This window comes from Mesocricetus auratus, unplaced genomic scaffold (assembly GCF_017639785.1).
Source record: "Mesocricetus auratus isolate SY011 unplaced genomic scaffold, BCM_Maur_2.0 Super-Scaffold_100023, whole genome shotgun sequence".
Taxonomy (NCBI): Eukaryota; Metazoa; Chordata; class Mammalia; order Rodentia; family Cricetidae; genus Mesocricetus; species Mesocricetus auratus.
In genome coordinates this window covers 1,304,595-1,329,758 of record NW_024429204.1, presented here as the reverse complement: position 1 = coordinate 1,329,758, position 25,164 = coordinate 1,304,595, and the positions used below count along the sequence as shown (strand labels likewise).

Sequence of the window (25,164 nt, the reverse complement as noted above, 5' to 3'; positions counted from 1 at the left end):
AACAACGGGGGAGGATTTTACTTCAAAAATCTTTTCTATGTTTAAAACAATCTCGTAAGCACTGTACTTTAACCTTCATTTTTATGATCAGTTCTAATGATGAAGACACATTCCAGCCAAGGCATATCCTGGAGAGATATTCTCCACTGTGTTGGCACCGGAAGAGACTGGCTCTCCACACAGGCATGGGCCCTACCTCTGCCAGCTTCTCCCTGGGTAGGAAAATGCTAGCGTGGACCCGGCCTGAGGTTAGTTAATTTTCCAGCTGCAGTTTTTCCTGTGGATTGACATTCATCTCGAATCCTCTTCCTGAATCACACTCCCCAGTCTCTCCCAAGGCCGCCTTCTTCTTGCCCATTTCCACCCCCACCTCAAAGATTACGCTTCTGTAATGGCTCTTATACTAGAGTCTTCAGAAACAAAGCAGTTGGGGGCTGGAGAGATGGCTCAGTGGTTGAGAGCACTGGCTTCTCTTCCAGAGGACCTGGGTTCAATTCCCAGCACCACATGGCAGCTCACGGCTGCCTATAATTCCTGTTCTGGGAGATACGATGACCTCACACATTCAGGCAAAACATCAATGCAAATAAATGAATAATTTTTTTGAAAAAGAAAAGAAATACTGTGGTTTAAGCTTGCAAAACCAGCTAAAGGGGACCTTCTGAGTGTGGGAGTAAATAACCTGTTTTCCCACAAGCCTTGGCAGGGGGATCCCGATATGCCTGGTCCTATTGCCCATCCTCCCTATCCCTGAAGTTATCTTCCTTAAACTCCTCCCTCTTCTTCCAGACTGTGGTAGTTTCTTTTCCCTCTTACCTGGAGGGAATGAAAGGCAGCAGAAAACCCCACACACCATAGATGAGTGTAGAAATAAAGAATTAATGATATCACATTCCCTAGGGGGGGAAAAAACTGAGGGACCTACAGACCTTCTCTTCTAGAGAGGAATAAACCCGAGTCTCAGAGAAGAAAACAATTTACCTAAAAAAAAAAGTAGTAGTCAAATCAAGACGGGAATCAGGGCAGGGAGATGGCTCAGCAGTTAAGAGCGTTTGTTGCCCAAGCGTGAGAACTTGAATGAAGATTCTCAGCGCCCATGGAAAAACCTGGGGGTGGTGTGTGCACATCTGTAACCCCAGCACCAACACGGGGAATAGAGGGTGGAAGTGAGGGGCAGAGACAGGAAGGTTGGGAGAGAGAGAATAGACAAGACAATGAAGAAAAAAACCAAACTGGAATCATCCGGTAGTAGAGATGTGACTCAGTGTCTACACAGAACACCAACCTTGGATGTGTAAAGTCAAGGGTCTGATCAGCACCACCGATAGAAAAAAAAGAGTGAATAAATTAACAAATAAGCAAGTTAAAATATGGATCCAAATGCCAAAGTCAGCCATCAGACATTAACACTCTGCTTTTTGGTACAGGACCTGTATACCAAGGCTAGAGGTGAGTGGGAACCTCAGCATGACCGTGGTGGCTGCAGAGACAGGTGCATAGACGCCTCACGGCCTCCATAAGAGTCCCCACAGGCCGGGCGGTGGTGGCGCACGCCTTTAATCCCAGCACTCAGGAGGCAGAGGCAGGCGGATCTCTGTGAGTTCGAGGCGGGGCTGGACCGACAGCCTCCAAAACAATACAGAGAATCCCTGTCTCATAAAAAAAAAAAAAAAAAAAAAAAAGAGTCCCCACGGAAGAATCAGCCCAGGCCGAAGTCAACATGTCCTAGCATAGGTCAGACGCCTCTCTCTGCTCCGGGTACACGAGCTACAAAGCCATGGGCGCCTCTCACGAGGTTGGGCATGGTTTCCGTGTGGTTTTGCAAAGTTTTGACAACTTGATAAATTGCTTAACCTCGCGGAGACTCTGCCTCCTCGTCGATAAGAGGCACACAACGAGACTGGCATAACAAGCAGTGGTCTCCCCGCCCCCGTTTCAGGGGTTTGAAAATGAGCCCCCCCTCCACGTGCTGCGACCCACGCACGACCCTCAGCCCTCTTTCCAGGTGAGTCACAGCCTGGTGGTAAACATTAAGCAAGTACAAAAATAACCGGAATGCCTATGGGGGGGGTGGGGTGGAGTTATGAATCAATGCTAGGCCTTAGAACATGAGACAGTCAGGGTGAATGCATTGGCAGGCAACCCACAACCTGTGTGGCCTACTGAAGGTGGGTCTTGCCTGGTTGGGAGGGGTGGGAATTGGCGTTTCACTTGACTGTAGCTGGTAACAGGTTAGGATTTCCATTACTTCGATGAAACACCATGACCAAAAGCAGGTAAGCAGGGTGGGGGGGGAGGCTTTATTTGGTGTGCTTATGTAGTGACCAGCCCCCCATTTTAGCACCCATGACAGGCTAACATGGGCTTGCATGACATTGCCGCTCCTGTCCTGGTCACTAAGGTCAGATGCCCTCCTCGTGGTGAGGAACCAATCAGAAGTTAGCTGGCGGGGCTGTGCTTTACGGCTCTGGGCGTGCTTTACGGACAGTGCACAACAGTGACTAGCAGAGCATAGCAACCACCCTGGGAGAGCCTATGGGCCATAGCAACCAGTTGACCAATCAACACAGGGCGGGTCACCCAAACCTGGAAGTGCACCAATCCTGAGACTGTTTCATCCCCTAGACACTCCCCTTATGCTGCCCTTTAAGGTCCCTGCCTCGAGGTTGCTTGGGGTCTTTTCTCCAGCCATCCGCCGTGGTGGTGGGGTGAAGGGCCCGAGCTAATGGGGTTAGCTCGTTAAACATCTACAATAAAAAACTCTTTGCTTCTGCATCGAAATGGGCCTCTTGGTGGTTTGGGGGTTCAGAATTTGGGCACAACACTTACAGATTGATTTGTTGTTCGTCGTCAAAGGAAGTCAGGACAGAAACCCGAACAGGGCAGGAACCTGGAGGCAGGAGCTGATGCAGAGGCCACGGAGGGGTGCTGCTTACTGGCTTGCTCCACGTGGCCTGCTTGGCCTACTTTATTTCAGAACCCAGGACCACAAATCCGAAGATGGTACCACCCACAAGGGCTGGGCCCTCCCCCATCGACCGCTAATTGAGAAAATATCCTACAGGTTTGCCTACAGCCTGATCTTACGAAAGCATTTTCTTAAATTGAGATTCCCTCCTCTCTGATGACTTTAGTATGTGTCAAGGTGACCTAAAGCTACCCAGCACAATAGGTCTTGGCTGAAGAAAGATATTCCAGGTAGAAGAAAATGAAAAACAGAAGTCTTGGCGAAGCGTGAAAATAAAAGGTGTAGCCTCCAGAAGTAGTTTCAAGGGACGAAGGACAGGGAGCTTTAACGAAGTCAAGGACTGCTGGTACCTGCCTCCTTTCCTCACCAGGGACACCGACAAATGTCAGTCGGGGGTACTACCCCCAGACTGTGGATATCCTACTTCCTTATCGGAAGCCAGTGGTTAAAAATGTCAGGAATTACCAAGCACTGTGAAGCCTTCATGGGTAACAGAGGAGGGATTCTCATCTCCCTCAGGTCAGCTACCTCCCCCCATCACACAGATAGTTCAACAAGGGTCTGGTCTCCGAATGAAAGGCATGGCAATTTTACGCGGGCGACGCACACTCGGGGCCTGGAGTGCTGGCGGCCCTGCTCAGTCACTCTCCTCCTTACGCCTTTGAGGGTCTCTCTGAGCCTGGAGCTAGGATGGCAGCCAGCGAACCCCACCCATCCTCCAGTCTCTGCCCCCACAACACTGACGTTGCAGGTAAATGCATGGCCACACACAGTGTTTTGCAATGGGTGCTGGGGATTCTAACTCCTCGATGCTCGAGGAGCAAGCACCCGTACTCATTCAGCCACCTCCTCGGCTACCAATTCTACCTCGGTTTTAACGTCAGGCAGCATGAAAGGTGTGTGCAAAGCGCAGTAAATACATTTTCGTGATACATTGTGATTTCCAAAGAGCAAAGTTTAGAGATGGAATCTTAGTCCCTGTGATAGCTATTCTTGCTTGACAATTTGACTACATCTGGAACTAACTAGAATTCAAAATTGGAGGGCACACCTGTGAGGGGTTTTTGCTTAATTTGAAATGGGAGGATCTACTTCTAAACCCAGATCTTTGAGGTAGGAAGACACAGCTTTAATCCAGATCTTTTTGTTTGTTTGTTTGGTTGGTCGGTCAGTTGATTGAGGTTTCTCTGTTTGTTCATTGTGTGTGTGTGTGTGTCCGTGTGTTCGTGCACACCTGTGTTTTGTTTTGTTTTTTGTTTTTGATTTTTCAAGACAGTGTTTCTCTGTGTAACAGCTCTGACTGTCCTGGAACTTGCTTTGCAGACCGGGCTGGCCTCAAACTAACAGAGATATGCCTGTCTCTCCTGGGACTAAAAGTGTGTGATGCCACTGCCTGGCTTTTTCTTTATATTTATAATACAACTTTTAAAAATGATTTATTTTCATGTGCATTGGTATTTTGCCTGCATGTGTGTCTATGTGAGGGTTGTCGGATCCCCTGGAACTCGAGTTGTAGACAGTTGTGAGCTGCCATGTGGGTGCTGGGAATTGAACCTGTGTCCTCTGGAAGAGCAGCCAGTGCTCTTAACCACTGAGCCATCTCTCCAGCCCCAATCCAGATCTTTTGGGCTGGGAAAAAAAACATGTCTTTAATCTGGGTCTTGAGGAGGGAAAACACACTTTTAATCTGCCACACCTTCTGCTGGAAGCCATATAAGGACATAGAAGAAGGAAGTCTTGGCTTTTTGCCAGCCTACTCTCACCTTGCTGGCAAATCCATTCCATCACTGGCATTACAGCCCACTCCTTCAGGGTTCCGGTGTATACGGAAGACCAGCTAAGACATCTGGCCTGTGGACTGCACAACTACTAGATTCTTTGACTTTTTGTTCACAGTCAGCGCTTTCTGGATTAGCTGGACCACAGCCTGCAAGTCATCCTAATAAATACTCTTTATAGACTCTCTCTCTATAGAGAGAGTCCTTCTATAAGCTACGCTACTCTAGAGAACACTGACTAATACAGATTTCCTACATTCACTAGCTTTATTTCAAGTAGCAAAACAACATTTATAAAGAAGCGTTCCTAAATTCTGTTGCCTTTTACCCTTGAACGCCTCTGAAACTTTCCCTGACACTGCGTGGGAAGATTAGTGGGTTCTGCTCCCACAATGCCCGGTCCACTCATTTCTTGAGTCTATTGCCACACTGCCTCAAGTCGCCCTTTGCGAGACAAACCCATGAATTCTGCGTGGAATGCTGGGAAAGGGAAAGATGTCAAGGTCAGTTAGTAGAAGCAAAGTGGGCGAGGCTGGAACATGTAGGAAGGAGTGAACCCTTCCTTCCACAACACCCTGAGAGAGACAGAACTAGGGAAGCAAGCTGGCCACTGCATATCCACAGGAAAAGACCGTGAAGAGACTGCTTTGCACGCCCCCTCAGGAACGAAGACATGGAGAATATGTGAGCAGTTAAGCCACAACACTGAGGGTTTCTACAAAGGCTGCCATGCTGTGCTGGTTGCCCTGGAAATAGTACCCTCCCCACAACACACACACACACACACACACACACACACACACACACACACACACACACCACCCCCAACAGGACAGTTGATGGGAGAAATCCTTCTGTGTATATGTTGTCCTATTTATTGGTTGATAAATAAAACACTGTTGGCCAATAGGGAAGCAAGATAGGTGGGACTAGGAGTCGAGGAGGATTCCTATATTTGGGGGGGGGGCAGGGCATGATGGCATGTGCCTTTAATCTCAGCACAGGCAGATCTCTGTGAGTCCAAGGTCAGCCTTGTCTACCAGAGTAAGTTCCAGAAACAGATAGGGTCACACGGAGAAACCCTGTTTTGAAAAAACAAATAATAATAATAAGCCTAAACAGTTCGGGGGGGGAAGCTTAACCTAAGTAGGCTGGGCATGGTGGCACATGCCTTCAGTCCCAGTCTTCAGGAAGTAGACACAGACAAGGTCTCTAAAGTTTGAGGCCAGCCTGATCTACATAGAGAGTTCCAGACCAGAGAGAGCTACCTATAAATAAACAAATAAAATAACCTAAGAGACAATTTTGTTTCTTACAGAGAAACTCTTGTAAGCAAACAACCAGGGAATACATCATGCTGAGAGACACCACAAATGTGGCCAAAGTAACTTGTTTCAGGAAGGCACTGTGGCCTGAACAGAGCTCTGAACATGGAAAGAATAACAAACACACATACAAAACAAGATACCCTACTGTGAGGATGAAGGAAAGGTCACACAACCGGGCTAAGGCCAGCCAACAAGTGTGGCCTCTCCACCCTGGCTCCCTTCAAAGTGCTACCCAAAGCAGACTGTGATCCGGAACACCGGATAGAGCGGCAGAGTTTGCTTTGCAGTCTCGTGGCTAACCTCCTGTGTGAGCAGCTGCCTTTCTGCATCTCTGGGAACATCAGTGTGCAAGGCTCAGAAAAGCAACTACACACAGCGTGCGACTGACTTCCAGGCCCAAGTTGGAGGTGTGCTCTGTCCCCAGGAAAATGAGCGTGGCACTGGTTGGGGGATGTCTTGGTCATTGTTCCGTTGCTGTGAAGAGACACTACGACCAGGGCAACTCTTTTTTTGTTTTGTTTTTTTGTTTTTTACGAGACAGGGTTTCTCTGTATTGTTTTGGAGGCTGTCGGTCCAGCCTGGCCTCGAACTCACAGAGATCCGCCTGCCTCTGCCTCCCGAGTGCTGGGATTAAAGGCGTGCACCACCCCCGCCCAGCTTCAGGGCAACTCTTATAAAAGAAAGCATTTAACTGGGGCTCACAGTTTCAGAGGATTAGTCCATGGTCATCATGGTAGGGAGCATAATAGACAAGACGGCACTGGAGCAGTAGCTGAGAGCGTACATGCGATTCCACAGTGAGAGGCAGAGAAAGAGTTGACTGGGAATTGAGTGGGCTTTTGAAACCTCAGAGCCCACCCCCCAGTGACACACCCCCTCCAACAGGACACGCCTCCTCCAATAAGGACACCCCTCCACAAGGCCACAACCCCTCCAGCAAGGATACATTCTCTCCAAAAAGGACACACCCCCTCCAACAAGAACACACCCCCTCCAATAAAGACACACACTCCCAACAAGGCCACAACCCCTCCAACAAGGACGCATTCTCTCCAGCAAGGCCACAGCTCCTCCAACAAGGACACACCCCCTCCAACAAGGACACGCATCCTCCACTAAGGACACACCTCCCCAACAAGGCCACAACCCCTCCAACAAGGACACATCTCTCCGACAAGGACACACCTCCTCCAACAAGGACACACCCCCTCCAACAAGGACACACCCCCTCCAACAAGGACACACCCCCTCCAACAAGGACACACCTCCTACTCTTTCTGATCCTTCTCAAACAATTCACCAACTGGGAACCAAACCAGCAAACGTGTGAGCCCATGGGGCCATTCTCATTCAAACTGTCACACAGGGACCAATGCCTTTAGCAAAATAGGTGTCTACCTCTTGGCTCAGAAGTTTTAGCATTACCAGTTCAGAGACTGATGAGTGTGAGAGAGAGAGACAGAGAGACAGACAGACTTGGAGCCAAGAGAAGAAAAGAGAAGGTTTATGCTTTCCCAGTCAAGCTGGGGATGGTTCATCCCCCAAACTAGCCTTAATGAAAACTCTTTGTGGGGCTTCTGACACTGCCCCATGATGCCATGCGTCCCTAGTATGTGAAAGGCTCAGGGTTCCGTCCCTAACATCATAAAAAAGTAAAATAAGCCCAACCGTGCAGTCACAGATGGCGACATAAGAAGCATCAGGATACATTCAGTTATTTATGTATACTTAGACACATATCATGTTAATCATATAAATATCTTGAAATGGCTTTTTGTTTTGACCCTGGAATCAATGCTAAACATTTCCCAGTTCTTTTCAATGTATGCACCGGGTCTCTCGGGAGACTAAAGACCCCATCAGAACAGGGCTTTTCAGTCCTTTGGTCCCTGGACTGCAACTCGTGGTCACCACAGTATGTGTCCAAAGGGCCCAGGCTCTACCAGCTGCCCACAAGCCATAAACATAAAGTGTCTTCACAGACTGTCATGCAGACGTATGCTAAAGCCAATGTTTACTGTACATGTAGAATTTACAGAAACAGCCTCATTGACTCCCTGGAAAATGCTCCAAGGTCAACGTTTCTGTGCCCATTTTACAGACAAGGAAACCGAGCCCTCAGAGAAGTCACCCAGCAAAAATTAGCAGCTGGACTTAATCCAGGTCCACGCCAAAATATGTTCTCGCTACACTGGCTGTTGCACGGGTTCTAATTCATCAAAAATAATAAGAACCCGGAGCCAGATATCAGGGTAAATGCTGAAAGACCAGAGAGACAAAGGAGTAAGCCACAACCAACTCTTACCTCGCCAACTTATCAGCTGAAGAAGGGGCGAGCCCTGGTCTCCTCTCACCTTGTACTTCCTCTCTCCACCCAGCCACGTCACTTCCTGTCTGTCTGCACAGACCTCCAGACCTCTATGGTTAACCAGTGCCTGGCTCCGCCCTCTGATCTTCATTCAAGCTTTATTTGTTACAGCACAAACAAGATATCACCACAGTTGGCCAGCCTGCTTGTCAAACCAGACAGTTTGTGGGTATTCCGCTATGTTTTGTGACATTTTCTTTCTGGAGAAAGCATGTTCACTAGATGGAAATAACCGGGACCTTCCACTTTCCTTCCGTTCTGTCACGCCTGCTTTTCCCCCATACCGCCTATGCTGGAATATGGACGGACTTATCCAGACAAGTTTAATACACTTTTTTTTTCTCATAGCATCCCTGTCCAGGTAAGTCCATCAGGGACATTTTCAGAGAAAAACTCTTTTTTTATTGTTGTTGTTTGTTTCTTGGGTTTTTTGTTTTGTTTTGTTTGTTTTGTTTTTGGAGACAGGACTTCTCTGTGTAGTTTTGGAGGCTGTCCCAGAACTAGCTCTTGTAGACCAGGCTGGTCTCGAACTCACAGAGATCTGCCTGCCTCTGCCTCTGCCTCCCGAGTGCTGGGTGCTGGGATGAAAGGCGTGTGCCACCACCCCGGGCCAGAAGAAAACTCTTTGCCCCTGTGTAATGGAGCAAAGTCATGAGCTCACATTAAACCCAAGGCTTTAAAATAGAAGAAGCTTAACTGTAACCTGAAAAACTGGATACTTCCCATCCTCAGTCCAGAGGCACTCCTCCCCACCCCACACCAGCCCCCATCCCAGCCCCCCCCACCCCCATCCCCAGCACAGCCAGTAGAGGACCCAGAGGCAAGAGTCCCCCCAGTCAGGGTGCTCTAGTCCAGGATGCTCCAGGGTCCACACCACTGCGAGCTGCTGCAGGTGCCCCCTCGCTCACCCAGCAGTGCAGTCTGGGGGTGCGTCCGGACATGGCGGCCTCTGGAGGGGAACCTGGTTTGGGGACGATCCCTGGCTCCAGCCGGCAGAACAAGGAACTGCCCAAGCATTAGCAAGCACGCCACCAGCATCTTCTCCATATTCAAGGGGAGCAGGGGTGTGGCTGTAATACAACACAAGAAAGAAACATGAGATCTCTGCATGTCCCTCATGTCAGGGTGCTGCAGCCCCATTGCCCAGATTTTTCAGATCCCAAACAAACGCCACTTGTCTGTTTAACCCTTCCAAACTTGAGGATGCCCAGGTCCTCTGGGATACTGGGGGGGGGGCTTGCTTTTTGTTTGTTTGTGTGGGTTTTTTTTGGGTTTTTCTTTTCTTCTTCTTCTTTTCTTTCTTTTTTTTCTTTTTTTGAGACAGGATTTCTTTGTATAGCCCTGGATGTCCTGGCACTAGCTCTGTAGATCAGGCTAGCCTAGAATTCACAGAGATCTGCCTGTCTCTGCCTCCTAAGTGCTAGAATTGCAAGCATGCGCCACCGCCACCTGGCATCTAAGTACTCTTGAACTGACAGAAACCGTCATTGCCTTGGGTCACCAACCTATCTTTGAAGGCTTTTATCAACTTAATTTATTATCAAGTAGTCATGGGTAGATTTGAAAAGGAGGAGGGGACGTCTGATGATTCCAGGTAATAATGGTCTTTCTGAGCCGGGCATTGGTGGTGCACGCCTTTAACCCCAGCACTCGGGAGGCAGAGGCAGGCGGGTCTCTGTGAGTTCGAGGCCAGCCTGGTCTACAGAGTGAGTTCCAGGACAGCCTCCAAGACAATACAGAGAAACCCTGTCTCAAAAAACCAAGATAACAATAATAATAATAATAATAATAATAATAATAATAATAATAATAATAATGGTCTTTCTGCCCATCAATAGCAGATTATACAAGTTAACAGGCAAAGTGACCGTAGAAATCAGTGTGGCGCTGACATGGGTATTATAACAGGGGCAATTATACCCTCATCCCCAGCCTCCTGCATCCTTTTTTATTTTGGCAGAGCATTGCTAAGTAGCCCAGGTTGGCCTTGAACTTGTCATCCCCCTGCCTCAGTTTCTTGCGTTCCACCACACCCAACCTGTATACACTTATTAAGGAGGAGCATGGCACAGTGACTAAGGCTGGGACTCTGCTAGACTGGGTCCCCATACCAGTCACATATAATTGTTTCATTAGCTAACATTCCCCCTACATTCCCAAAGGCTCAGTGAGGTTAACCAGCTTGCCCCAAGGTCACGTATAGCATCAGTTAGCAGAAATCCAAACTGTCCCCCAAAAAAGAGCAGTTCCAAGAATTAGGACAAAGAACTCCCACAACCCAGAGTAACTGAGACATGGTTCCTCAAATTGCTTTTAGGAACTGACCTGCTGACGAACTCAGGCCTGCCAACCGCTAAGGCCAGCCCACTTGTTACTTAGCATCAGAACCATACTTAAAAAAAAAAAAACCAGAGACTGGCTCAGTGGTTAAGAGCCCTGTCTGCTCTTCTAGAGGACTTGAGTTGAATTCCCAGCAACCACATGGTGTCTCACAACCATCTATAATGAGATCTGGCGCCCTCTGCTGGCTTGCAGGCATATATGCAGGCAGAACACTGTATACATAATGAATAAGTAAATCTTTTAATTTTTTATTTTTTTGGTTTTTTTTTTTTCGAGACAGGGTTTCCCTGTGGCTTTGGAGGCTGTCCTGGAACTTGCTCGGTAGACCAGGCTGGTCTCGAACTCACAGTGATCCGCCTGCTTCTGCCTCCCAAGTGCTGGGATTAAAGGCGTGGGCCACCAACGCCCGGCTAAGTAAATCTTTTTAAAAAATAGACACTGTCTATTCAGTGTTTACTATGTGCCAGGCACTGGGCTAAAGACCTGGAAAATACTAAGTGATTGGATTCTCGCTTAGTAATTAAAAAAAGTAATCTGCCTAAATCTTGTGACTCATCAGGCTTCATTTATGACCGGTCACTTGTCTGTCTCCCCCATTTAAATAGTTTAACCCTGAGATCCCTTCTGAAAAGGAAAAATAAGAAAACTTAAACTATCTCGCTCCTCTTACTTTTTTCTTTTTTAAGAATTACTTTGTGTGCACGGGTGTTTTGCCTGCATGTATGTCTGTGCACCACATGACTGCAATACCTTTAGAGTTCAGAAGAGGGCAGCAGATCCTGTGGCACTGAGCTGTAAGTCTCCATGTGGGTGCTGGGAACTGAACCCTGGTCCTCCGCCAGAGCTCTTAACTGCAGAGCCATCTCTCCAGCCCTTTCCTCTTTACTTAACCTTAAAATCTATTGCCTGCTTCCATAACTTCTTGATAATCATCACACAATTTGATACAACACTTTAAATGTGTGGTGCTATCTATAAGCGACTGGCTATTATTTTATCTTTATGTGTCTGACTTGTTTCAAGTAGTAGGATGTCCTCCGGTTCAATCTGTTTTGTTCCACAAATGAATATATGAGCTGAATTCAGGTTATCAGGCTCAGGGCAAGCCCCTTTACCCACTGAGCCACCCCCAGCAGCTGTTCTGTTGCTTTTTTTTTTTTTTTGGTTTTATGAGACAGGGATTCGCTGTATTGTCTTGGAGGCTGTCGGTCCAGCCCGGTCTTGAACTCACAGAGATCAGCCTGCCTCTGCCTCCCGAGTGCTGGGATTAAAGGCATGCGCTGTTGCTATTCTTATCATTGAGCATTTGAGCCAATTATATACACATGTTGCACCATGATTTTTAGATTATTTCTTTCTAGACAGGGTTTCTCTGTAGCTTTGGAGCCTGTCCTAGTACTCACTCTCTAGACCAGGCTGGCCTCGAACTCACAGAGATCCTCCTGCCTCTGCCTTCTGAGTGCTAGGATTAAAGGTGTGCGCCACCAATGCCTAGCTAGAATTTATTGAGACAGGGTCTCCTATATAACTCTGACCGGCCTCCAACTCACAAAGATATCCTCCTACCTCTGCCTCTCAAATGCTTGGATTAAAGGCATGCACCTCCATGCTGGGTGCTGCTCTAAGATTAAAAATGGTTTAAACACAATTTTCCTAAACCGGCACAATTCCCAATTACATTCTAAATTTTTATCTTTATATCCACAGATAAGTATAGTTCTCACTCCTTATCAAAGAAACATCTCTTTGCAACAGAGGTCATTAGAGAAAAAAACCACAACTAAGAGATCAAGAGATGTGTGGTGTCCGATCCCAGCTGGCTCATGTATAACACATTTTTTTTTTTTGCACAGCAGGCTCAGGAGTCACTGTGGAAGATGGGGTGAAAAGACAGTAAAGGCCAGAAAGACAAGAAATTTACGGTGAGGTTGTGACTCCTAGAAATGTTAGAGAGGTAACACCCATGAAATCTCAAGGCTGCCTAAACAAAACCTTAATGCCACCCACCCCCAGTGGACATGCTAACACGGAATGGGAAATGCTCATGGGGCCTAAACCCTAGACAAAGAACAATAGGCAACTGGGAAATTAAGACCAAGAATGGAAATGCTGAGAGTTCGAGAAATGTTCTTCCACAGGAAAGAGCCTCTCCCTTCCACGATGGAACCCTCATGCTTTGTTGTTAAAAAAAAAAAATGCAACAATGTGTCACTTTGGGATACAGTTTGACAGTTTCTTGCAAAGTTACCCCTCGCAAAAATACATCACAAGGTCTCTATTCACCCACGACTTGAGGGGACCCCCACACCCTGGGAAACCCCTCAACGGCAGGAAAATCAAACGCATTGTCCTCTATCAGCCCGGATCCTTGTCACACAAGATCATGCAACCACACAGTAACTGTGTCTCGGATGCTTACAGAGACTGTATTTCTACAAGCTGAACACCCGAAACACCCCTATGACTATCAGCTGATGAATGAGAAACAAATTACCACACATCCACACAATGGACTTCCAGAGAGCTATTAGAGGAGTGATCTCACACCAAATGGAAGCAACCAGACACAAAACCACTGTGTTCTGAATTCTTCTGATTATACGAAATTCAACAAAAGGCAAAAAAAATACTACATGGCAGGAAGCAGATCAGTTTATTCCAGGGGCTTGTGGCAAGGAAAGGAAACCAGCTGTGGAGGGGCCAAAGGAAAACCGAGGAGGTTCTGGATGTGTTTACATTATGCTTATGGTGGAGCGATGTACTTGTTGACATTTATCAAATTTTACCCTTTAAGATTAACGAATTGCATTGTAAGTTAAACTTCAAAAATCCATTAAAAAAAAATAAAGGGACGGCATCAAAGAGCTGGAGGAAGGGGCGGAACGTCGTGGAACGCTGTCTTCCGGGCATGGTGAGGCTGTGGCAGGCGTGAACTCTCAGCACCTGCAGTTACTTAACACAAGACCTGCACAGGTTTGGGTGGGCCTGTCAATATCCCCCCATGGAGGGGAGACAAGCTCCCAGGTCCTGTCTCTCCCTGAGGATGTCTAGGCAGCTAATGGTTGCCTCCGGTGGTGCAGTCATTGTAAGCTTCCCATGTTGTGTAAGGACTCAGGCATTATGCTGGCTTGCCCCTGTCACCCGGCAGAGTGCGCTCGGGCAGTACCCTGGTCAGCCCAGGGTTCCATGACTGTGTAGTCTGCACGCAGGTGCAAAGGACCCCTTTAAAAGTCAGACCCCCAACCACTTAGGCTTTCTTTTTGCTCTCTCTTTTCCCTGCTCCTCTCTTTCCCTCTCTCTTCCCCCATGTTCCCCTGGGGCAGACAGGACTTTCCCTGTCTCCCTCTTGTCTTCTGTCCTCTCTCTGGCTCTGTGTCTCTTTACCTCCCTCCGCCCCTTCTAACAAAACTTCTCACTTAAGCTCTGCCTGCCTGGCGCCTTTGTCCCTCCTCCTTGGTCAACTTCACCCAACGTGGAATCCGCCAAGGTTCCCCACTCAAGGTCCACCCTCGAGATTTATCCTAACACATGTTCCTGTAAATATCAGACACACAACACAACAGGGGGGGGGAGAGGGACAGACAGACACACAGACAGACAGACAGACAGACAGACAGACAGACAGACAGACAGACAGACAGGCACACACAAAGACACAAAGGCCAGTGAGATGGCTCAGGAAACGCAAGTGCTTGCTTCTGAAGCCTGGAGATAGTTGGCTGGTTGGGAAGAACCAACTCTACAAGGTTACCCTCCATCTCCAAGTGAGCCCCACTAAAGATTTCAGACACTCGAGTAGAAAAGGTATTAGCTAGGAAGAAAAGGACTAGTGGGAGGGGAGAGAAAGTCGTCACGGGAGCAAATGTAGTCCAAGTGCATTGGATACGTGAATAAAAAGTCCCAGTGAACCCATTGCTACATATCATTTACATATGCTAATAAAACCATAAAGGATTCGTATAAATACATAATAATGGCATCATTAGTATCAGACAATACAGATTTTTTACATAATAAGCTGATGCGTGTCCTCGGGTCAGTGGTGGCTTCTGGGTTTGGCATTTACAGCTGCTGGCATCTGGAGACCACGCGTCATCTCTGGATGGAAAATGAAACGGCTCTTGAGGACAGTCCTTTCAACTCTGAGCAAATGAGGAGACGCTTGTGTGGGAAACAGAGGTCCGTGGGGTCTGGGGTGGGCAGTGACACCCCCGGGGAGCACAGAAAGAGTGTTTTAAATGAGACAAGCGCTTTGACTTTTGTTTTAGCCATTTTTCCTTCTTTCTGCGAGACAATGGGTTCTTTCATGCAGTTTGGAGGCTGGGGCAGAGAGAGGAGGCTGCCCTGGTTCTTGGGAACATCACTGTTCTGACTGGCTGGGAAAGCAGGATCCCTCCGGAGTCGGGAGTGGGTCATAATCCCCTGGGCTTTAACTAGCGGTCAGTAAGAGGCATGACGTGAAAGTCGTGTCTCTACCTAAAGAAGCCCCCCCAACCCCCCCCTGCACGAGAATCCTGCTACACTGAAGACATCTACAGGCAATGCTCATCCCCATTCACATAAGAAAGTGGGGGGCTGGGGGCTGGCTCAGTGGGTAAAGGCCACTTGCTGCCAACCTTACAATCTAAGTTCTACCCCCAAGGCCATGTGGTAGAAGGGAACCATTTCCCACAAGTTGTTCTCTCACCCCCAACATATGTGCTTACGTACATACACACCTACATACACACATATACATGCATGCATGTATACACGCATACACACACCTACACACACATACATACATGCATGTATACACGCATACACACACCTACACACACATACATACATGCATGTATACACGCATACACACACATACACACATACACACATACATACATGCATGTATACACGCATACACACACCTACACACATACCTACACACACATACATACATGCATGTATACATGCATACACACATACATACACATACACACACATGCATACATGCATGTATACACGCATACACACACCTACATACACACATACACACATACATACACACATACACACACATACATACATGCATGTATACACGCATACACACACCTACACACATACCTACACACACATACATACATGCATGTATACATGCATACACACACATGCATACATGCATGTATACACGCATACACACACCTACACACATACACACATACATACACACATACACACACATACATACATGCATGTATACACGCATACACACACCTACATACACACATACACACATGCATGTATACACACATACACACATTACATGCACACATACACACATACATACATGCATGTATACACACATACACACATTACATATACACATACACACACATACATACATGCATGTATACACACATTACACACACATACACACACATACATACATGCATGTATACATGCATACACACATACAATCAGACGCACACACAAATACACACACATACATACACACATACATGTATACACGCATACACACATACAATCAGACGCACACACAAATACACACACATACATACACACATACAATCAGATGCACACACACATACATGCACACAAATACATACACACACATACATACACACAATCAGACATACACAAATACACATACATATACACAAATACATGCAGACACACAAATACATACATGCATACATACATACAAATGCACAACTACATAACACACAAATACATACATATACAAATACATGCAGACACACAAATACATACACACAACTACATAACACACAAATACATATATATATACATATATACACAAATACACATACATAGACACATACACACAAATACATACATATACATGTACATAAAACACAAATACATACACACACTCACACAAACACAAACAATAAATTTTCTAAGGTAACAGCCAGGCGGTGGTGGCGCACGCCTTTAATTCCAGCACTCGGGAGGCAGAGGCAGGCGGATCTCTGTGAATTCGAGGCTGGGCTGGACCGACAGCCTCCAAAACAATACAGAGAAACCCTGTCTCGTAAAACCAAAAAAAAAAAAAAAAGAAATTTTCTAAGGTAACTAAGGGAAAAAGTGGGAAGGACACTAGAGTTTATGTCATGCCTACGACAGGCCAGACGGGGAAACCAGGCATTTTGCAAACTATCATTTCATTTGCTCCCCGCCATCACCCTGCAAAGCGGGTAAGACGTCACCTCTGTGGATGGAGCACCACACACCCTCCTCGGACTCAGAACTAATTAGCTGGTAACACCATGAACACTCTGCCCCTGCCACCTCTCAGGCAGTCAGAGAGAGACGTCACGTCAGCAGGTGCATGCCTCACAGATGTCTGTCAGCGCACACATGGACGCGTGACTCTGCCTTCACAGATAACCAGACCAGGCTGAGAATCAATGTCATAGTCAGGCCTCTCCTCTCTTCCTCCCACACATTTTCAGAACTGCCATGCCCTGCTTGGGATACAAGGGCAACTCGGAATTTTAGAGCCTGGCTCTTATGACCTGATATGACTGTCTGTGACTTCCATCCGACTCCGCTTGTCCAGACACGAGCTCATTTCCCCCTTGAGCCTTTCAAAGCCAAGGCCACCCCTTGGCCTAGCTGTCCACACCGAGACCAGTAACTGCAAACCAGTTGCCACCTGCCCTCGGCATCCTGACTGCGTTCGAGAACGCACAAGCTCCCTTTTCCGTTCTCTGCCTCCTTCCCGTCTCCTCGCTGCTTCCGTGGCTGCAGCCATTTTTTTGCAGCCCAGACCTTAGGCGCCTGGACCCTCACAGACGCTGCTGTGATGTCCTCCGTGCGGCTCCTGCGTTCATTTGAGGTCTGTCGATGGCCTCGCTGAACATATGTGACATTCATACCCCTCCATGACTGGCCACTGGGCCGTCTCTCCAATACGGACGTCTTCACATTTACCCCGAGCTCCCAACTGGGGTCTAAAGCACTTCATTCGTTCTTCTTGCTACGATGAATCTCTTCCTTCCTAGACACGAGCTGTCTTTCGGGGATGACACCCTGTCACCCGTTGCCCCCCAAATGCTGGGCTGCAAGTTCTGTAAATAAGTCTTTAGATAATCAACGTGTCGGATAAGTGCCTAGCCGATAAAAGATCAATAAGTGTCAAAGCACACTGGTTGCTCCAGCCCGTGTCTTTTACTCATTGTGTTTGCCCAAATGTGGGCAGCTCTACTAGAAGGTTCTCATTTTCCTAATGGCAGGGAACCCCACATGAAATTTCATTTTGAAATGAAGTTTTAAAACTCAGATTTATTTATTGTATTTTATGTTTATGAATGTTTTGCTCCCATCGAGCCCTCGGGAGTCAGTAGAGGGCGTCGGATCCTATGGAACTAGAGTCACAAGTGGCTGTGTGCTGCCACGTGGGTCCTGGGAACTGCACTCTTCTGCAGGAACAAGCTCTCTTAACCACTGAGCCGTCTCTCCAGCCCCTAGTATGTAATTTCTTTTTTTATTAAAAATATTTTTACTTTTATTGAGTCTTTGTGGATTCCACATCATGCATTCCAACCCCCACTTAGCTCCCTCTCCCTTCAAATCTGCCTTTGCAACCCTCCCGAATTAAAAGAAAAACCAAAAAATACCAAACCAAACCAAACAGAACAGAAACAAAAAGGGACAACAACAAAAGGAGAATCTTGTGGTGGAAGCTGCGGTCCATGGAGTCGCACAGTCTACACTTCAGGCCATTTATCTTTACTTGGGTGCAATTTCCTGACCAGCCTAAACATACACTTTTTAAAGACGAAAGATGAACTAGCAAAATTCCTAGAGTAACATGTCAGTTGTCACAGAGCCATATTAGAAACATTTTAAAGTTGTAAAATAGTCCTTTTTGATGAAAAATATTCTTTGTTTGCTTGTTTGTTTGTTTGTTTGTTTGTAGTCCTGGCTGACCTAGAACTCACTCTGTAGACCAGACTAACCTCAAACTCAGAGATCCTCCTGCTTCTGCCTCCTGAGCGCTGGGATTAAAGGCATCTGCCACCACCGCCCAGCTGACAAAAAAATATTCTTTGAAACAAAGTTCTCTGTTTCATGAAACGATGTTTCCGATTGCTACGTGACTCTTTCACACAGATGACATGTTCACTAAAGACGCCTTCTGAAGCTCTCTCCATCTCCATTTCTGGGCTGTTTGGGACACAGCCAGTTTTGAATGCGTACATTATACGTCACTAGAAATGTTATCCCAGGCCAACAGCTCTAATTTATAGACCATAAAGGCCATCACATTCTCAGTATGTTCTGAATTCATACTCTAGACAAGGAAGCTACACATTGTGTGTCGCTCTTTTAAAATCACCCTTAAGGGACCGAGTGATAGCTCAGGAGTTAAGCGCACTTGCTGATTGATGTTCCAGAGGACCCAAGTTTAGTGCCCAGAACTTATGCTGGCAGGATTGCCCATTGGCGTTATTCAGCTCCAGTCATCATGGTGTTACATACTCAAGACTAATTACTGAATTCTAAGTGGAAATTTTTGGCATTTTTACAGTTGATTTTTTTTTCTCACAGTTGATTTCTATATGCACCCAAAACGACCACAATTGGGTTTAACCTGAACACACCTTCCCTGAACAATACTTGGCTCAAAATAGTTGACAAAACTCCCTTCAAGGACTCACGTGTAAGTCTACTCCTTCTCTTGCAAGCAATCACATTTGGGGTAAACCATCATGGCATTTGGATACACATGGTAACTAATGTGTCCACTGTCTCTCCCTTCTTCAGTCTCAGGCAGAGTCTGGGTTTCTGCCCGGAGTTTGTCTCTATGCCTATGTCTTCCTGTCTGTCCCCAACAGACACAGGTCTGACACGCAGTCACAATGAAACTGTAAAGGCCTCGGCAGACATTGCCAGTCAATCCCAGTTCCTTTTGCACCCCACCTCCCTGCTTGCAGAACCCCCACTTTCCAAGTAGCCACATGAGGTGCCAGAGTGGTGACCCTGATTCTGCCTTTGCTCTGCCTGGTCCCTAAGCGCACTTCAGAGGGTCAGAGGCACACCTGACACCTGGGATCTGAGCATGGCGTGCTTCCTGTGCGTGCTTTCTCAACTCCTAGTGAGAGCATCCCCTTTGGGGACTGAACAATTATCTTGAGCTCTAAGGCTCCACAGGACTGGAAGTCATACCCAGCAAAAGAAACAAGGAAGGTAGGTCCCTGACCCCACAACCGCTTGGGACTCCCGGCCCCCAGACACCCAAGACACAAGTAATCTTCCTCTTTTAAATGCCTGCTATTTTAGCCAGGCATGGTAGAACAAGCCTTTAATCCCAGGACTCAGGAAGCAGGGACAGATATAACTCCATGAGCTTGAGACCAGCCTGGTCCATTGAGTGAGTTCCAGGACAGCCAAGACACAGAGAAACCCTGTCTTGAAAGACCTCAAAACAACAACAGGGAAAAAACAAAACAAAAAAAATCACCAAACACCTGCTATTTTGGCCCTTTCTGCATTTTGCAGCTGAACCTAATCCTAATGAATGGATTGTTTGCAAATCAATCCCCCTCTGGCAGGAGTGCTAGCTTCCATCTTGCCGATATAGTATCAGCCTTACCACACCCCTGCGCGACAAAAGCGGCTCTCACATCCCAAAGAAGCAAATCTAGACTTCTCTGCTCTGCATTTAAAACCCTATAACCTGGCCCTGCGTTGCAACTCCCCACGGACACTACCAGCATGTGTGCGTACTTCAGCATTAACCTTCCACGGCAGACCCGTAACTCCACTCGGTGTCTTCATTCTCGCTTGAATGGAGTTTAGGACAGCTGAGGTACCGGGTAGGTTATCACCCTTTGAAAATAAAATGTCAGTGGGGATAACTTACACAGCCCTTAACAGCTGAGCAGATAAAATGTAACATGGTGGAATAGTCTGTAGTAGTAGGAAGGACTCACTACTTAGTGTATAACATAATATACAGCAAGCATGGTAAGTTACTAATAATGAACAAGATAAAACACAAAGCTATCTGGGTGGTGGTGGCACACGCCTTTAATCCAAGCACTCAGGAGGCAGAGGCAGGCGGATCTCTGAGTTTGAGACCATCCTGGTCTACAAGAGCTAGTTCCAGGCCTGCCTCCAAAGCCACAGATAAACCCTGTCTTGAAAAACAAAAAGCAAACAAACAAACGAAAAAATATAAAGCTAATCTATAGTCCTAGACATCAGTATGGTGGTTACACAGAACGATTGGCACACAAACGTGGGTATGAGGGGGTCTGGGTGCTGCGGTTATTCTGTGGATAAATTAGATTGTTGTTTTATACACATGTCCTCATGCAGGAGCACCCTGGATTTGAGCACTTTATACATGTACACATCATAAAAGGTTTACTTCCAGAAACTAATATTTGAGCCAGGCGGTGGTGGTGCGCGCCTTTGATCCCAGCACTGGAGAGGCAGAGGCAGGTGGATCTCTGTGAGTTCAAGGCCAGCCTGGTCTACAGAGTGAGTTCCAGAATAGTCAAGTCTACACAGGGCAACCCTGTCTCAAAAAACAAACAAATAAATAACAAAAATTGTGGTTAGTCAAAGAATAGAGAACATACAAAAGCTATTTCTAGTCTGAGTTTAAGAAGCCCAGGGCTCACTTAGCTGGAATGGATGATTCAAGGTCTTGAGATGGCGAAGTGAGCTCATCTCCTTCAGTTTTCTCTTGGGCTCAAATGTAATTACAAGAATCTGAGAGACAGTTATGGGAGAAGGGCAGCAGGAAGGGAGGGCAGGTAGGGGTTAGACCAACTGGGGAGGTGAGAGAGACAGAGAGGGAAACAGGACAGAGAGACTGGAAGATGTTACTCCTGCCTTTGAAAATGGAGGAGAGACCAGGAGCCAAAACATGCAGTCAGTCCTAGAAGCCAAACTACAGGAGGGGCCATGTTCCCCTGGAACCAACATGAAGAAGGTGCCCGGCTGGCATTTCCATGTAGCCCCTTTGAGATCCATTTCCACTTCTGAGCTCCGGGGCCGCAAGATAATGAATTAGCATGAAGCCGTTACATCTGCGGTGACTGTGCTATAGCAGCCTTGGGAGGAACTCCAACAACCTTAAGTGGCAATCAGTGAGTCTGGTAGGCACATCCACAGGTAGACAGTGACTCCCTCTGCCAGCGGTCTTAGAACTTCAAACCTGCTTAGTCACTGACTACACACACACACACACACACACACACACACACAGCTGTTTTGTGAAATTTTCAGTTTCAACCAACTCACTCAGCAACCTAGGGTACCGGACAAACTCACATTAACTACGTTTGACCCTCGGAACCTACGACATAACCCACGGAAGTATATCTCCTGTTTGATGAGTGGTCTAACCGAGGACAAGGTGTTGACAAATATAGACAGTGAGTACCAGGCATTTCCGCTCAGGGTTAGCCTCAGTGTTAAGCATTCCCTGTGCACTAGCTTTTCCCAACAATGCTACTCTTTGATTTACAGACGAGGGAACTGAGGCACAGGGCCCGCGTCACCTTTAAAAGTCCTTTCCCGTGTGAGGCTCTGGCAATGGAACCCAACCCCTTCAGATGTCAAGAACAGTAGTTCCCCTCATCTGTCCAGGCCACTGTCATTTTCACTACTGAACATGCATGGCAGAGGGCTTAGCCCAGCCCCGCCACTAAGCCACCTTCAGGCTGTGGTGACTGTCTGGCTGCTGAACTGTACTGCAGAATTCAAAGGTGACCTCATAGGCTGGAGCTCCAAGGGGCTCACCGGACTCTTGCAAGAGCATCCAGCACTGTTTCCTAGCAACACCACAGTGCACAACTCTCTGGGGGACCAGCCATCCCCATAGTCTTGGGCATCACCCCATGTTCACATTAAACAGGGAGGGGAGTCCCGCTGAGCTTTCCCCCCAGAGAACTGGGGCTCCCAGGAAAGGAGGCTGTGCATGGTACAGAACCAGGAAAGCAAATCCTGGGGGGATTCCTAGAGAGGTGTTTGCTGCCCTGGCTGTTCCTGCTTCTCCACAGAGCTCTACCAATCCCAGCTCTCCTTAGTCACAGCTCACTGGGCCAGCTTTCCCTGAGAGATGCCCTCTCTCCGTCTCTCCTTCGCCACCCCCATATCTCCCTGTGCCTTCTCTTAGTTGCCGATGAAAATTGCTTCTAGGCAAACTGATTTCCCCCCCCCCAGACTCTACAGTAGTTGATGTCCCTTCCCTGTCTTTCAAGGAGCAACATCTCATTGCCTGTCCTAAAATCTTAAGCCTCATTTCAATTCTTTCTTTCTTTTCTTTCTCTCTGTCTGTCTGTCTGTCTTTCTTCTTCCTCTTCCTCCTCCACCTCCTCTTTTTTGAGAAAGGGTCTCATTGTAGTCCAGGTTGGCTTTGGACTCATTATTTAACCAAGATGACCTTGAACTTCTGATCCCCTGGCCTCTCTACATTTCAAGTTCTGGGATTATAGCATACATCACCATGCCCAGTTTTCACCTAGCCTTCTGCTGTCAGAGATGGATGGATAGTCTCAGCTAGTAGGAGTTTAGAGCCTGCCAGTTGCCCAAAGGTATTTCAGACTTCAATTATGCTATGGTACCTCTGGCCTGTTGGCTTCTGATTGCCTGGGTCTGTACTCAGGAGCCAGGATCTCCAGAACCCTGATTTATAGAAAAAGAGCTGGCTGGTGGTTTGGAGGCTTGAGGCTAAATTCTATCAACTGGAATAAAAATAGGAACAGGGAGAAACAGAAGATGAAAATCTGCAGGCATTAGCCTTCAGCGAGGTTTCTAAGAGAATGAACTTCAGAGGCATAGGGGAAGCCTCCCAGGACACAAACCCACCTCGGGGTCTTGACTGGCTTTGTGAAACTATCCCTTTGAAAGCAGACAAAGGGAATGGTCCTGAAATAGACTTGGGCACAAAAACACCATTTACACGTACAAACTACCTGTCATATTCATGCATCCCTCAAGAGGCTTTCCCCTAGAATGGGGGCGGGGAGGGGGTGAATTCAGTGTCCATGTGGACTCTTTACATTTTTCCAGAAAGGTGGGTGGGTGGTGGAGATCACTAACCGAAGGAGACTTCTAGAACTACTCCCTGGACTTCTGTCAAATCTCGTTTAATCCCCTCCAGATGGATGAGGAAACGGAGGTAAACCGTTGTTGGTTCTCCCCAAGTACTCCAGCCTTTAAACCTGGCAGCTGGGGTTTGAACGCGGCGGACTGGCTCCCAAGTATCTGTTCTTCATCGGGGCTCAGCAGCCTCTTCCTTGTCCATCCCTCAAAGGCCAAGGAGATGTGTATTCTGCACACGCATTGTGGGAGTGCCATCGTTATCACTGTTGACTAGTAATTGGGTTTGTTCAGGGTGGTGGAAGCATGTCCCAGAGCTGAGGATCTTCCAATACACCTACTCCTGGAGATCTAACCTGGGGTTGTTTCCATGTTTTTCTGCCCTCTCCCCAAACTGCGCTCCGGGTTTCCAGCAACTACCACAAAATGCCCTCTTCCCGCATTGCAAGGAAGTCGGAGCAGTTACAGAGAACGCAAAGGAAATCCAGACGACCCTGGCCTGGGGACTCCAGTCTACAGGGGAAACCGAGTCATTTTCTACCTGATGGATAGGACCACAATACCGTTCAACAAGTCCCCATTCCCTAGTGGGTGTGGAGCGAGCGTGTCTGGGTGTCCCTGTGGCGGGGCACAGCGCCCTCGCGGGGCACTCAGGGGCCGCTGCGGCGCCGTGCGCCCGCGCCTGGCCCGGCGTGGCGGGACTTCTCCCTGCCGAAGGGGGACCCGGCAGCGTCACCTCCCTCTCCCACTCTCCCCAGTGGACAGCGGCTCCCCGATTGCGCCGTGCGCGTCTGTCGGTCGGTGGGTCGGTCTGTCCGCGCCCGGGGCGGCGCGCCGCGCTCACCTGCAGCCACCGCCGCCGGCACCGGGAAAGCGAGGCAGGGGCGCAGTCGCACGGGTCTGTCTCGGTCGTTCGCCGCCTCGCCCCGCCGAGGACCGCAGCGCCCCTGGAGCACCGCTCCCGAGACGCGACGAAGAAGCCCGCGCCAACGCCGTGTCCTGAGCCGCCGCCTTCAAGTCCCATCCCAGAGCGCTCCCCGCGCTTGCTGGCTGCCTGCGAGGCTCTGGGCGAGGGCGGCGCGGGGAGGCGGTACCGCGCGGGGGTGGGGAGCGGGCGGGCGGAAGGAGGGGGTGTCCTCTTTGGGGATGGGGAAGGCGGGGAGAGGCGGCGGCCAGAGCTGCCCAACCCTGCAGACAGCCCCCAGCCCGGAACCGTGGCTGAGCTCCCTGCCTACTGCCAACCTCACTCTCCCTATGCGTCCCCAGCCAGAGTGGGATGGATGAGTCCCCAGAGATAGG

The 25,164-nt window shown here is 48.0% G+C and overlaps 1 protein-coding gene across 3 annotated transcripts in view; it reads right to left on the bottom strand.

Annotated features, from left to right (window-relative positions):
* Matn2 (matrilin 2) overlaps positions 1 to 24,941 on the bottom strand; it is a 124,247-nt gene extending 99,306 nt beyond the window's left edge. For 2 of the 3 annotated variants that reach the window (XM_005072655.4, XM_013115329.3), the window contains exons 1-2: positions 24,710 to 24,940; positions 9,351 to 9,512 (exon numbers count right to left, since the gene is read on the bottom strand). In XM_005072655.4, the coding sequence (XP_005072712.1) occupies positions 9,351 to 9,489 (139 nt within the window). In that variant the 5' untranslated portion in view covers positions 9,490 to 9,512; positions 24,710 to 24,940. Of the gene's footprint in view, positions 1 to 9,350; positions 9,513 to 24,709 lie in introns of all 3 variants that reach the window. The other variant, XM_013115330.3, reaches the window with a different exon arrangement.
* Positions 24,942 to 25,164: the final 223 nt, after the last annotated feature.